General features: G+C 43.0%; 1 protein-coding gene across 3 annotated transcripts in view; it reads right to left on the bottom strand.

The window, feature by feature from the left end:
- Nucleotides 1–15,517, bottom strand: part of fer (fer (fps/fes related) tyrosine kinase) — a 29,416-nt gene that overhangs the window by 7,260 nt on the left and 6,639 nt on the right. For 2 of the 3 annotated variants that reach the window (XM_076757599.1, XM_076757600.1), the window contains exons 5-18: nucleotides 14,790–14,889; nucleotides 14,361–14,544; nucleotides 13,347–13,484; nucleotides 13,116–13,235; nucleotides 11,577–11,699; nucleotides 11,289–11,484; nucleotides 10,979–11,077; nucleotides 9,857–10,063; nucleotides 9,620–9,742; nucleotides 9,389–9,445; nucleotides 9,145–9,263; nucleotides 7,686–7,780; nucleotides 7,433–7,556; nucleotides 4,842–4,996 (exon numbers count right to left, since the gene is read on the bottom strand). In XM_076757599.1, the coding sequence (XP_076613714.1) occupies nucleotides 4,842–4,996; nucleotides 7,433–7,556; nucleotides 7,686–7,780; nucleotides 9,145–9,263; nucleotides 9,389–9,445; nucleotides 9,620–9,742; nucleotides 9,857–10,063; nucleotides 10,979–11,077; nucleotides 11,289–11,484; nucleotides 11,577–11,699; nucleotides 13,116–13,235; nucleotides 13,347–13,484; nucleotides 14,361–14,544; nucleotides 14,790–14,889 (1,840 nt within the window). The remainder of the gene's footprint in view (nucleotides 1–4,841; nucleotides 4,997–7,432; nucleotides 7,557–7,685; nucleotides 7,781–9,144; nucleotides 9,264–9,388; nucleotides 9,446–9,619; nucleotides 9,743–9,856; nucleotides 10,064–10,978; nucleotides 11,078–11,288; nucleotides 11,485–11,576; nucleotides 11,700–13,115; nucleotides 13,236–13,346; nucleotides 13,485–14,360; nucleotides 14,545–14,789; nucleotides 14,890–15,517) is intronic. The other variant, XM_076757601.1, reaches the window with a different exon arrangement.

Genomic DNA, 15,517 nt, shown 5'->3' with positions numbered 1-15,517 from the left:
ACAAATATAGCATTCAAGGAAGGATGTTCATTCTAATGGAATCAATCCGAGAATAGAGATCTAAGAAGGGTATGGTATTCCACCTCTCCATGTCAGATTTTATTTTTAGAGGTCAGAGGTCCATAATTAACATCATACATCTTTGTGAAATCTCTATGTAGCAAAACCCCTAGGTATTTGATGGATTCAGCATCCCATTTCCATTTGAAGTGGTCTCTAATGTTTTGGGGAGGACCATAATTTAAAGTTAGTACTTGAGTTTTGTTTACATTAATTTTATATCCTGAAAAGGTGCCATAGTCTTCGAACATCTGTATAGCTTTTGGTAAAGTCTGAGTGGGCCTGGATATGATAAGTAATAAATCATTGGCAAACAAGGCTAGTTTCTGTTCTTTTCCTGCAATGGTTATCCCTAGGATATCTTGTCTTTGCCTGATCCATTGACCAAGTGGTTCAATATATAAAGCAAAAAAGAGCGCAGATAAATTACACCCTTGTCTCACTCCTCTTTCTAGTGCTAACGTCTCAGTGAGGTCCCCCTTGATTTTAATTCTAGCCACTGGCTTGTTGTATAAACCTGCAATTATTTCAATTATAGATTTATGAAAGCCAAATTTATGCACTTTGAATAGGAAGGACCACCTCACTGAGTCGAAAGCCTTTTTCAGCATCCAAACTCATTACCGAGGTCTCGTTTTTCCTGCATAGCATATTGCATTACATGTAGTACTCTCCTTATGCTGTCCTGGGTCTGTCTTTGTTTAATGAATCCTGTCTGGTCCTTATGTATCAAAAGTGGTAAAATGATTTCCAGTCTCCTTGATATAATAGATGCAAACAGTTTGTAATCAATGTTTAGGACACTAAATGGCCGATAATTACTACATTCTAGTCTGTCTTTGCCTTCCTTTGGGATGATGGACATTATTGCTTCATTCCATGAAGGAGGGACCGTTTTCTTTTGCATCACCCAATTGAAAGTCTTCAATAAGTGGTGTGTCCTCCACCATGCCTTCGGTGCCTGCTGCTCGAGGAGGAAGAAGATCACCACCTGACCAATGGTGACGCCGAAGATCGGTCCCCGGGCGCCGGTCTGGCTGCCAACCGCTCCTGGTCTCCCACGGAGGAAGGACGACCAGGATGGGTTAAAGGCGGAAGTTAAATTTCACCTCGTGTGCCGTCGTGCTCGCATGTGTGTGTGACAAATAAAGGGGAATGTCTCCCCCGATTCTTCTTCTTAAAGTTGGGGTTAGGCAACTTTCCATTATTTTGTACCATTCGGGTTCCTGTTCCTGCCATCTTTCCTTTTTTCAGTTTTTTAATTGCCAGGTGAATTTTCTCTTCAGTTATTGGTGAAAGAAGTCTATTATTTTGCTCATCTGTCAATGTTGGTAGGTTTAGCTAAGAGAGAAAGGCATTTATGTCCTGATCATTATCCACATGGGCTTGAGAATAAAGCTTTAGGTAGTAATTCTGAAAACACTGTTTAATTTTGTCTTGTTCATTTTCAATTTTATTATTCAAGGGGTTCTTAATTTTATAAATGGTTCTCTCAGCCTGTTGTTTCCTAAGTTTATAAGAAAGAAGTTTTAAGGATCTCCCACCTGCTTCATAATACTGTTGTTTAGTAAAGATTAGTTTTTTTTTGTACATCCATTGTATTAAGTTCGTCTATTTTTTTCTTCAATTGTTTTATTTCAGATTTGATCTCATCTTTCATATTTTTAGAATGTTCCTGTTGCAGTTTTGATAGTTTCTCTTCTAGGCTGACCATTTTGTGAAGGATGGCCTTTTTTTTTTAATGGGAAGAGATACTTATTATTTTCCCCCTAATTACTGCCTTATATGCATCCCAAAGTATTCCTGGGCTGACTTCGGCATTGTCATTGAGTTCAAAATACTCCTTGGTTGCCACTCTCAAGCTTTCTTTAGTTTTTGGATAATTTAAGATATTTGTGTTTAACCTCCAAAGAGTGGATCTTTTATTCTTTGCGAGAAAAACTTGCACATAAACAGGGCTATGGTCAGAAACTGTACAAGGCCCAATTTCACAATTTTGTATCCTGAACAAATCATTTTAGAACATGAATACATAATCCAAATGGGAGTAGACATTATGGGCGTGAGAATAGTGAGTATATTTCCTTTTGGTTGGATTAATGTCTCTCCATACATCGAGGACACTGATATCTTCCATATAATGTGTCATCTTTTTCCACCTTTCCCATTTGAGGAATCTAATTTTGCATTCAGTATAATATTGAAATCTCCACCACATATTAGGGTTCCTTGAGTTTTGGTTGTCATTATTTCTAATATATGTTTATAAAAGGACCAGTCACTGCCAGAGGGGACATACACGTTTAGTAAGGTTGTAAGAGTCCCTTCGATCCTACCCGTTATCATTATATATCTGCCTTCTTTGTCTGTGTATTCAGATAGATGTTCATAATTCAGGGCCCCAGTTATCAGAATTGCCACTCCTCTACGCCGTCCTGAACTGTGAGAGGAATAAAATATGTGTTTAAAGCCCATTTTATTCAATTTTGAGTGTTCTTCATCTGAAAGATGCGTTTCTTGCATCACAGCAATTTGTGCTTTATCTCTTTTGAGTTTAGATAGAGCCTTCCATCTTTTGACTGGATTATGTAAGCCGTTGATATTAATTGTTACCAATTTTACATGTTTGTCGTGCATTTATGTTATACCTTTAGCTGCATTGCATGTATGGACTGGTACCTCACTTCCCATAGTAAACACTGAACCTAAAACAAAAGTAACTATAAACAATGTGAACTCCCAAGGTTGGGGTCTTTTTAACAGACCCTGCAGAGCCTCTAAAGGCAGCTTCCACATCAGTTCAATGAAGGGGGCCCTAATGGCTGGGGCTCTGCTGTGAAATGTGATCTCCCAGGACCATGCTTTTCTTAAATGTTTGCACCCAGAGATATATCAATAATATTGTTATGTCACAGATAGTACATGCATAGAATTCTCAACTTGGTCAAAGTGAAACCTTAATTTCCTGAGGTTGTAGCTACAGTTCTCCTGAAAGCACGGAGCTTTTCCTTGTAGCATGGATCTTGTCTCGGGTTCACTGCGCTGCTGCCTCCTCCTCTGGTCACTCTGGACCAGGTTAGTTGCTTAAGTTGCTCCCCGATTGTTTCAGGTAGCCTCTTCTGGACATATCTTCAGTCGCCTCCGCCACGCTGATGTAGGTCTTGTTTCCGTCCGTGAATTTCACTTTCAGTTTGGCTGGGTAGAGGGTTTGAAACGGTATTTGATTTTCTTTCAAAATCTTGCACACTTCTGCGTATTCTCTTCGTTTCTTAAGGATGAGAGGAGCATAATCATTGTGCAGGGTTATGTGTTTACCCTTCCAAGTAAATCCTCTCTTTTGCCATGCTTTGCGGAGTATCTGCTCTTTAATCCTGAAGCTCCGGAACTTGACCACGATAGAGCGCGCTGGAGCCTCGTTCGGGGGTGGGGGACCCGGAGAGCGGTGGGCTCGTTCAATGTTAATGTCCACACCGTCCAACTCTAAGCCCTCACGCAGTAGTGTCTCAACAAAAGCGCACATTGATGGAGAGTCTTGTTCGGATGATTCTGGAACACCGCAGATTCTGATATTCTCTCTTCTACAGCGACTCTCCATATCCATCATCTTCTCCTCCAGTTGTATGTGTAGCTGTACAAGTTCAGTTGTAGTTTCCTCTATGTTTTGAATTCCTCTCCTCGGCTTCTTCCAGTCTATTATTCACTTTGGTCAGTTCTTGTTTGTTTTTGTTCTTGTTTGTTGTTTCATAGTTATTTATTTGATTACATCGTTTAAACGGGGTTAAATCACTAATTGCTCGTGTCCTTACGGGAGCCCTCTCACAGCACAGCCATTCACGGTGGTGGTCAAACCGGAAGCCGAATTTTTAACAACTTCTAACGAAGAAAAAGAAGAACAAGAATCGGGGGGAGACATTCCCCTTTATTCGTCACACATGTACATGCAGACACTGCACACGAGGTGAAATTTATCCTCACCCATCCTGGTCGTCCTGGTCGTCCCTCCTCCGCGGCAGGTGGTCAGGTGGTGATCTTCTTGCATGTTTTTAGTGGGGGTTATGGAGGATACCCCAGGTGAACATGCAAACTCCACACAGAAAGGCCTTTTTTCCTCAAGCAGCAGGCACCGAAGGCATGGTGGAGGACACACCCCCGGTGCCCGCAGCGAAAATTGAACCCCGGACCTTCTTGCTGTGAGTCGACAGTGTTGCCACCGTGCCACCAGTGGCACAGTTTCTAGATGAGGTTTAGATCTGTATTTCTGACTAAGGTGTGCAAAGACACGGGTGAGTGACTGCTCACATTTTATGTCAAATGTCATTTTTAAAATATTTGCTTATATATTCAAATTTGGAATATCAATTGACAACTCCAGTGAAGATACTTCTACACTATGTAGTGTCACAACACCAAAATCAGAGTGACAGAATTACAGACAGTAACAAACATATTACACCTGCAGTCAGACATGAAAAATTCCTCAATGCGCAGAGCATGAAGGTTCAGAGTGAGATCCAAAGTAAAAACCAAATCAAAACCATGAGCGTGACTGTGGATAGGCCCAGAAACATGATGCATTAAATTGAAAAGACTGAGCAGCAGCGTCATTGGCAGGTACACAGACATCACTAACGATCATCATCATCATCTACTCCCAAAGAAGATCAAAATTGAACATCTGCATGGGTCATGTGTGGGACTGTTGTGTGTCAGGTGTGAGGCAGGCATGAGGTATGAGACAGGCATGTGTCAGGTATTAATTGGGTGTGCAGCAGGTGTCTTACCATAGTTGAGAGCCTCTGGAGCAGTCCATTTGATAGGAATCTGTTTGAGTCCAGATGACGAATAAATACCATCATCCTCCTGACGACTCATCCCAAAATCACTGATCTTCAACACACTGCCCTCTCCGACCAGACAGTTCCTTGCTGCCAGGTCCCTGAGGTACAGACAGGTGAGAGACAGACAGGTTAACACAGTCAGACACACACGCACAAGCAGACAGACAGACAGAGACACACACACACACACACACACACACACACACACACACACACACACACACAATGCTATGCATTTTGGATTTTTCCGGTTGCCCTAACCCTAACCCTTTCTCAAAGAGCCTGAAACACCTTAACAATAGCCCCACCTCTTCTTTTGTCACCCGTCTGAGTCACTGTGTAAACACAGGTGACCGGCTCATTGGCCATATGCAGCCTGCCACTAAGAAATATGACATCATCTCTGGACAGCAGTTACCTTTTTCAGCGATTTAAAAAAAAAAAAAAAAACTAAGACAGTGGACAGAGACCTCCTTCAGAGGGATCCCTGAATGCAACACACACACATTGCAGTTGATATCACATCAATGCATCATGGCATCGGTCAAGAAAGGCAAAGAAGATGTGGAGTGTCACGAAAATCTCCAGAGTCATTACAGCTAAAAACAGACTAAACTAAATGAGCTGCAATGTGCTTGGACATAATTAAAGTATCTGTGTGATCTGACCTTCATGGTGGACATTACCAATAACCTCTTGGAGCTGAACCTCAAGTTCTTGCAGCTTCTCAGCTCTCTGCTGTCAAATGTGAAACCATGTGAAGTAAAATTAAAGCTAAAGAGGAAACACTGAGCATGTTCCTGCTCTGAAGAACAAAAGCTGTTCTGAACCCTGAATCTGCTGCGGAGGTGAAACTCCTTCAGGTGTTTGGTGAGAAGTTTCAGGACGTGAAGAGTCAACAAAAGGAACCGAACAGATTTACTGTTTCATGTGGAACCAGCTGATGTTTCTGACAACCAACAACATGAAATCACTGAGCTGCAAAGCAACAAGCTGCTGCTGAGAGCAGCTCTGTTCAGCACTGACTCAAGACTGACTGAGGCAAACCTGGAGAACCAGCATCAACATCATCATCATCATCATCATCACCACCATCTGACATCAGATGCCTTGCCAAAGAGAGCCATCACAGAGGATCCCCACCCCTGTCCGAAAGGGTCTTTTTCAGAGTTAGGGTAAAGAGTAACGTTACAGATCAGATGGTGCAGGGATAATGTTTGTGATCCACCTTATCTCCCACCGACACTATAACAGCAGAAAAGATAGAGATGCTAAAACTCATATCTGACAGCAGCAGCACTGATGACTTGGGACAGTCTCTACCTTCATCAGCAGAGTGACCACACAAACAATTATAGCTCTTTCACAGCTGAGAAAGGTAACAAACATAAACAAATAAGTAGCACAACTATCAGCATGCGAACACATTACTGTACAGATAGGCACCTTTTAAAGTGTGGCTCACGACTTACTCAACAGAGATATTCAATCAAATGCAATCACACCTTTTCAAAGTATGTGTCAATCCTAGCAACAAGGCCAACCACGCCTCCTCACGAAGATAAAGGTTTCAGTCTCGTCTTTGCTTGAGTTGCCCTGATAATTTTCCTAAAGCCCTCCTAAGCTAGGACTCCTTGCTAGAAATGTTGAGTGAATATGGCCCCTGATCTTTACTGACTCTCAACATTAATCAAATGATTCATTCTTAACATGTCTTAGAAAAGAACTGTAAGGAAGAATTGTTCAATAGTGTGTTGTGACTAGGGATGCACAGATTCGATATTGGTATCGGTATCGGTCCCGATATTGAAGAAAATTTTAGATCAGGTATCAGTGACATTGGGCCCGATACATAGGGGCCGATCTATTCAGTCTAACACTATGCTATAGGTGCTGTGAGAGGCGTCATGCGCAACCAACCAGCAGTGCTGAAGCACACATGATGTGGACCACATTGTTTTCAAAATTAAGCGAGCGAAAGGATCAGCTGTCTGGAACTTTTTCACACTACCTCAGCCTACAAACTTGACGGCTACTTGCAATACCTGCGCAGTAAATGTTCCGAGAGGTGGTGGTAAAACGTCAAGTTATAACCCAACCACAAAGCTCTCAAGCCTCACACATTGGGTGTGAGACACACGCATTTCAACCCGTTCACACCTTCACATGCCACACCTTGTATTTCTCACATAGAGAAATTACCAGGATAACGCCCCCCACCAAGTTGCGCCTCTATTTTTTTTTAATAGTGGAACAGGTAGACGAATTAGTGATGTGTCCATCACGGACGAAACTGCTCTTAGAGCCGGCTCTTTGAAGTGAACAATCGGAGCTGGGAGCCACTTTGTTTTTTATTTTTTGCTTGATTTTTTTTCTGTTCAAGTATCGGCCAATAACTAAACCTCAGATATCAGTATCAGAGATGAAAAAAGCGGATCGGTGCATCCCTTGTTGCGACTTTAGCAGGTGACGTGTTTACCGTCTGTCGGACACTGCAGTGCTCTGGTTGTTTACAGTGAAAGTGTATTATTCACCTGTGGATACAGTTCTTACTCTCCAGGTATGCCATGCCAGCCGCAGCATCGACAGAGAAGCGAACAAGCTGCTTCGTCTTTAACTCATCCTTCTTCTTCCTCAGAAAGGAAAGGAAGTCTCCACCTGACATACACAGTGAGTTGGTCACATAAACACAGCAAAGTAAAGGCAGAGCTGCTAGAAACTGACCCCTCAAAGAAGACGCCAAACTTAAAGTAACCAAAGCATCAACACGAAACTTGCTCCACCCACCAGGGACCAGCTCCATGACAATGTAGATCGGCTGTCGCTGCGTACAAACACCAATCAGCTTCACAATGTTCGGGTGGTCGTACTGCTTCAGAATCCTGCAGAAAACATAGGGACAGACAGGCAATATAAGACAACAGCCAATCAATCACAGTCAGACAGCACGAGGAAGCAGCCAATCACAGACAGGCAGCACGAGGCAGCAGCCAATCACAGACAGGCAGCACGAGGCAGCAGCCAATCACAGTCAGACAGCACAAGGAAGCTGCCAATCACAGACAGGCAGCACGAGGCAGCAGCCAATCACAGTCAGACAGCACAAGGAAGCAGCCAATCACAGACAGGCAGGACATGGCAGCAGCCAATCACAGTCAGACAGCACAAGGAAGCAGCCAATCACAGACAGATCACATGAGGCAGCAGCCAACCACAGACAGAAAGCACTGGGCAGCAGCCAATCACACACAGGTAACAAGAGACACCAGCCAATCACAGACAGGCAGCACAAGGTAGCAGGGAATCACAGACAGACCACATGAGACAGCAGTCAATCACACACAGGTAACAAGAGACACCAGCCAATCAAAGACAGACAGCACAAGGCCGCAGCCAATCACAAACAAGCAGCATTAAGGCAGCAGCCAATCACAGGCAGGCAATATTGAGGCAGCATATGATGGTTGTGTCAGTTACTGCTTGTTGTTGTTCTTTCATTGTCACGTCTGTCACTTCTGTTTGACAGTTACACAACCTAATCTCTCCATTAAACTCACTAACTCAACTAACCTGCTGACTCACTAAATAAACGCAGTAACTAAACTCAAACTCACTCAATAAATTCACTAACCAACCTCATTAAGCTCACTCTTACCAAACACGCTAATAACTAAACCCACTAATAAGTCAAAATGTCAACACAGAGCAGAAATGTATGAAGTCACAGCTCGCAAAACTCATTAACTAAGTAAAACTCATTAACTAGACAATTAATTCAAGATTAAAATGACGTTGGGCTGACAAAATAGTCACTTCTGATTTTTACTAAGGAAATACAGAATTTTGTATTTTTTCTTGTAAAACAAATCTGAGTATTCAAACTTTAACTTTTCAAACAACTAAAAGAAAGACAATTTCTTAGTGTGATTATTTGTTGTAATTTTGTTTATTTGTACATACTTAATATATAGCATAAATAATACTTGTTCTGTTTTGGTTTTATAGGTTTATTTTATGTACAGTTACTGTACACAGATATATTGTTACTCCTTCAAATGCAGTAATTCTGTTGTTTTTGAGATGTTTGCTGGTATATTTTTTCAATGAGCTGATTGTCCTTCCTGTTGTTCTTTGCTGAGGTTTATGCTCTATGAAAAAAATAATTTTCTCATATTTTCCCTTCATAATTGATTGATTGATGTACTGATGTAATGACTGATGTATTGATGTATTGACTGATTCTGACCTGGCCTCAGACAGGAACCTGATCTTCAGCTCTGGAGGTAAATCTTCTTTACACGTTTTGACAGCGACTAGCGTTTTGTCGCGCTGCAGCGTCCCTTTAAATACCTCGCCAAAGTTACCCTGGCAACCAGCAGACAGCAGGGCATGATGGGACATGGAGGCAGAGAGAAACACAGCGAGAGCACTGTGAGTGGTATGATTGATGACAGGAGGAAACAGACAACAAAAACAGGAAGTGGGATCACCTTTCCCAGCAGCTCGCCCAGCACCACGTCCTCGTGGTTCAGGATCCATTTCTTATCCTGCAGAGAGAAAACAGACACAGCCAAATTTAATTTCAGACTGACATCACTGAATTATCACGTCTGAACTGATATCTAATAATAATAATAATAAATCTTGATGACGGCCGTCCTCAGTCACATGTACACATGTAGCTGGCAGGTATGTATGTAAAAATATATAGTGCTGGTTGCCTTGACAACGGGGTTGAGCAGCACAACTCCAGACTTCTTGGTGATGACCTGTTTGGTGGAGAAATGATGCTCAATGAGCTGAGGGATGGTGGAGAAGCCAGTTCCTTCAAAACGGTACTGACTCTACAAGAGAGAGCAAAGAGACGTTTCAGCATTTAATCTTTTACAGTGCGCTGTCATCTCCTTCACTACACACACTGTAAAAAGAGCACTGAATATTTGTGTGTGGATACGTACGTCAGCATACTGGATGATGAAGTGTCGTCTCTGCTCGTCAGAAAACACTGACAGGACGTACTCGCCCGGTTTACCATGACTCTCTCTCACCAGGAAGTCTCCCTGTTGCCGTAATAACTCCTGAGCCTCTGTGCGGGGGATAGCGCCATGATACCACTCCTGCTCTGCTAGGGGACGCTCCGATGTTGGGATCACATCAAAGAACTGCTGCAGGGATGAACACAAGAACACACGCGTTTTAACACACAGCATAGTCTGAATTCAAATGAACTTTATGATAAAAATATATGACGACTACAAATATGAGTGAGAGCAGCAACTGAATGATTTGTCAGTGAGGGAGGGGGACAAAACTCAGTTCATGGAGGAACTGGAACTTTCAACCTGAATGATTCTGAATACTCAAATTGCAAAAAATTGAGTCTGACAGTTTTGTTGATGGATGGAAGGTGAAACCCAACAGTGACCCATAATTTCCACCAGTAGTATTTACCCTATCCTCCACGTGTCTCCAATCTCCACCCATCTGGTCATTATTCCTTGATATTAGTGCTTCTACCATGGGTAAATAGTCTTCACTGTGAAATTGTTTCTTTTCTTGTCTGTTTAATTGCATTTATTGCTAATGCATGATTGAGAGTCTGCACAGGGTGCTTTATTTTGAAAAAATGTGTGCCTGACTTCCTGTCTGGCATCGTCCATCAAAAACAGACTTGGTGTGTATTCTCTGCAGAGCAATGCTTCAGGGACGCTTCAGGCGCTCTTCAGGGATGCTTCTGAGCCCGTTTGAAATGCACTCATTGACGAGAAGAAGCAGATCTGTCATACGCGTTGAGGACTGAACGCAGAAGTTTCACACCTGGTGGAAAGTAGGGGTGATGTCACAGTATACAGACAACACACACCAGATGTCGGATGCCTTACTGAGTTATTAACTCGGAAATCAGCTTCATATGATGAAGGTGAAGTAATTAACGGATACTCTGACAAACCATAGTCTGTGTCAGCTCAGTCTGCTGCAGTGAACTGGTGTTATTATGAGCAACAGAAACTATTTCAGTGATTGCGATGTTAAAACTTCATTTAACAGGTGTGAGGTGAGAAGGACGAAGTGAATCTCACTGAGGTGGAGGAGCCCAGCATGGCTTTAGGAGACCGAATCATTCCGGCCAGAGAGTGACGAAGAGTGTCAAATCGAGAACTCCTCTCCTTCGTTCTGTCCTGAAGAAAGACATAGCGCATGCACGCAGGCAGACAGGTGCAGGCACGCGCACACACACACACACACACACACACACACACACACACACACAGTGTGTGAGTGTCATCATAAACATAAACTGTACTGTGGTCCTCTGATCTGAGGTCTGTAACTCAGGTCAGATCACAGATAAATAAATAATCAATCACTAATCATTAACTGAATATTTACGGTTGATCCAACAGAACGAGCGTCATCCTCGTACGGCAGCGCGGGGGGGGGGGGTGGCGGGGGTGGAGACGCGGCAGCCATCTTGGCATCCAGCAGCGCCTTCTGGGAGGCGAGGCGGGCCTCGGAGCCGCGCAGTGATTGGACGGCGTGATGAAGCTCAAGGAGAGAGAGTTTTTGACTGAGCAGCAGGACACAGCTGAGATGGGTGAGAGACACAGAGTCAAATGAGAGAGAGAGAGAGAGAGACAAAGAGATTTTGTCTTATTTCATTTGACGCTCCAGACTTACTCGCTCTTCTTCTCCGTGCTCTGCTGACTCGTCTGTATCTTGCTGTCGAGGTCATCGGCCAATGCCTCCTTTGTCCGTAGATTCTGCTGAGTCAGCACCAGCTCCTCCGCTGCCGACGACAACCTGGAAAGAACGAACACACAAACGCTGTCAGAGAGGTGGACCTCTCCTACAACTGCAGTGAAACCCATAAAAACAACAAACCTCAAACTAAAAACTGAAATGGAAATAAAGTTGATAACAGACAAGACAATTGTACAAACTCCTGAATGAAGAAATGAGAAATCAGACTTGATGACAGAGTGGCTCGCTTTAGTTTGGAGCCCCTGGTCAAACTTTCTGTTTCTGTGAATAACTAAGGGAGTAAAAGATGACCCTATTTCCAAACTACATACAGTTAAAGAGGATACATTTGTTCAATACTTCAAGTGAAATCACTGTTTTATTTCCATCTTTCACAGTTTTGGAATGACAAAAAGGGAAAAGGATGCACAGGGCTTGCATGGTCAGTTCTCAGTAACACCCCTTTGGTACATTTGTAAAGGCTTTTTCTATCCAGCCCAGAGTCTTTCAGTTCTTCTTTGGGGGATTTTCACCCAGTTTTGAGGGGTGTTAAGGATCATTATCCTATTGTAGAAGCCTTTTTTTTTTTTTTTTTTTACAGACATTGTGATGCTTGATTGCAGAATTTGTTGCTGATATATAATCGAATCCATTTTTCCCTCTACCAGTGAAGTTTCCCCTGTCCACTGGCTGCAATACAAGCCCAAAGCATGATCCATCCACCACTATGCTGGACAATTGGAGACGAGCTCCCCGGATTTTCCACTTTATGATCGATCATCACCTGACCTCAGGACAGTTCAGATAATGTCAGCTTGTTTCTCATCATCCTGACTGTAATGTTTCTAATAGTAAGTGAAGAAATTTGGGTTTATCAAATATTACTATTTATGAACTACTGCGGCAAAGTTCAGTAAACATGTGCATCCAGCGTGGTGTGAGTGTTCTTCTACCAAATCCTGCTGTCTGACCAAGGCAACACAGGACAGACAGGTGGGAATGCTAGTCCTTGCTGTCCTCTGGTGGTTGGGAGTGTTAATAACTCTATCACTATCTATCACTACAGTAATAATAGGAACAATGATAGAGCTGTCTTGTCCCACACTGCCACAGCAACACTAAAATAATGTAGCCAAGTCACAGTTTACGTCCATGTCTGTCCCAACTCATATAATATATGTAGACTGAAGGAGTTTAATCAAAGGCACTCAGTGTGTTTGTTGGTGAAGTTCTCACTATATGGACATGCTGGTTTACAAAAGTTTCTACATCCTGACAAAAGTTTTATAATTTCCTGCAAAGTATGAAAAAGTTTCCAAAACAAATTCTACCTTCAAAGGTCACATTCAAGGAAAGTTCTGGGATGCTTACAGATGCTGTCATAAAGTTTTAGAAGGTGTTGTTTAAACCTAGATCTTTTACTTTGGCAGGCTACAGCAAACAGTGTGCTGACAGTTTTATTTTGTCGTAGCTCACATGGCCTGCAGGCTGTCGGCCGTAAGCGTGTTCCAGAGGATCTCATTGGCCGGCAGGTTGTCGGTTTCCTCCAACAAAGACACGTCAAACTCCACGCTCGCTTCAGGAGTCTCTGGAGACCTAAGAGGGACAGGCTCACTGTTACCACGGTAACCAGGAGAGAGGCACAGGTATGCTATGACCACGGTAACCACAGTCGGACAGATGTGTGACCAGTGGTTATTTTCTGACCTGTAGGCGTCTATGAAGTGTTGGTACTCTGCCAGCGGGTCGATCTGCTCGACAGCTGCTGATATCTCCTGATGAACTTTGACTATCTCCTCCGTCAACAGACTACTGATCTCACAGTACTCCTCCAGGATACTTTTACTGCAATAATAAACACAGGAATACACAGAGGTATATCACACAGATTGCTGATCTCACAGTTGTTCTGGATACTTTTACTGTAGTAATTCTCAGATATAGCCACACAAACAATTGTATATCACATTATGACACTCACATGTAACCAGACAGCAGCAGACACTTACAGCGCATCAACATGTCAGTTAGCATGTCAGCGTGTCAGTTAGCATGCCACCTAGCCTGCCAGTGTGTCAGTTAGCATGTCAGCGTGTCAGTTAGCATGTCAGTGTCAGTTAGCAGGTCACCTAGCCTGCCATTGTGTCAGTTAGCATGTCAGTTAGCATGTCACAGTGTCAGTTAGCAGGTCACCTAGCCTGCCAGTGTGTCAGTTAGCATGTCAGCCTGTCAGTTAGCATGTCAGCATGTCAGTTAGCAGGTCACCTTGTCTGCCAGTGTGTCAGTTAGCATGTCAGTGTGTCAGTTAGCCTGCCAGCGTGTCAGTTTGCATGTCAGCATGTCAGTTAGCAAGCCACAGTGTCAGTTACCAGGTCACCTAGCCTGCCAGTATGTCAGTTAGCAGGCCAGTGTGTCAGTTAGCATGTCAGTGTGTCAGTTAGCCTGCCAGCATGTCAGTTAGCATGTCAGCGTGTCAGTTAGCATGTCACAGTGTCAGTTAGCAGGTCACCTAGCCTGCCAGTGTGTCAGTTAGCATGTCACAGTGTCAGTTAGCGTGCTACCTGGTCTGTCAGTGTGTCAGTTAGCATTTTAGAGTGTCAGTTAGCAGGTCTCCTAGTCTGTCAGTGTGTCAGTTAGCATGTCAGAATGTCAGTTAGCATGTCAGAGTGTCAGTTAGAATGTCAGATTGTCAGTTAGCACGTCTGCGGTCATGTGACTTACAGGGCAAGTGTCATATCCTCCTGCATCCTCTGCAGAGCATCGAGCAGTGCAGGTGCAGCCCGACGTCTGTGTTCGTCCTGCTGCGTTCGAGCACCGCACACCGCTAACACGTACTGGTTGTGAAGGTTGTGGAGCTTTGCCATCGCTTTGTCATAACGCTCGCGGGCACGCTCAGCCTCTCGGCCTGTGATTGGTCAAGAGGGAGGGGAGGAGTCGTTGAATTACTTTCAAAAACCAAAGTTTTTACAAAAGAAATCAACAAAACCCAAAGGACATTTGAGACAATTTGCCAGGAACTTCCTGAAATATTCCATGTAATTTTCACGGCCAAACTTTCAGTTTACTAAAATATTCCAAAGTTTTAAGTCTCAGTATTTTCTGAATGCTTGTGAAAATTCAAACACAAACTGAAGAATCAAGAGCTGAAACCTTTAGCCAGAGCCTCTCTGTATTTCTCTTTGGCGTTGTTAGCATCACGGCTCAGCTGACGATACGTTGCCTTCAGTTTGTCCAGGTCACTCCTGGTTACCTGGCAACAACAAACAACATTCATTCATTCATTCATTCATTCATTCATTCAGTCTTTATTAAGGACACAAGTGCAGACACATGATCCATAGTTGAGTTAAAAAAAAAAACAGTCTCCGCCCTCAGTACTTTATCAGGTTAGTTCAGACTTCGATGTTTTCTCAGACATTCGATCATCACACTTCCTGGAGGATTCAACTGTCTCATTAACTTCCACTTTAAATGACACTTCAACTGCCTTCATTACTGTCTCTGACACTTTAACTGCTTTCACTGCATTTCAAAGGGACACCAACAATCAACTGACAGTTCAGCTGGTTTCAGATTTACACTTCACCTGAAATTTCAACTACTGTCAGTAAGGTAACTGACATTTCAACTGCTTCCAGTGAACACACTTCAACTTAGACTTGATTGATCCCAATTTGGGAAATTCTTTTGTTGCAGCAGCAGGTTAAACAAACACATAAATATAAAATGTGATGGGATCTGGGAGAACCAGTCGCATGTCGAAATTTTACTTTTTGGAGATTTTAATATCATCTAGAAGGTTATTTCAAGCTCTTTTCAAAACTGTTTTCATTATTTTTATATCTGGTTTGCATCAAGTGTTATGATCACTCAAAGTC

The sequence above is a fragment of the Chaetodon auriga genome, chromosome 19, assembly GCF_051107435.1.
Source record: "Chaetodon auriga isolate fChaAug3 chromosome 19, fChaAug3.hap1, whole genome shotgun sequence".
Classification (NCBI taxonomy): Eukaryota; Metazoa; Chordata; class Actinopteri; order Chaetodontiformes; family Chaetodontidae; genus Chaetodon; species Chaetodon auriga.
The sequence above is the reverse complement of the archived record's forward strand: the minus strand, read 5'-3'. Positions and strand labels throughout refer to the sequence as shown.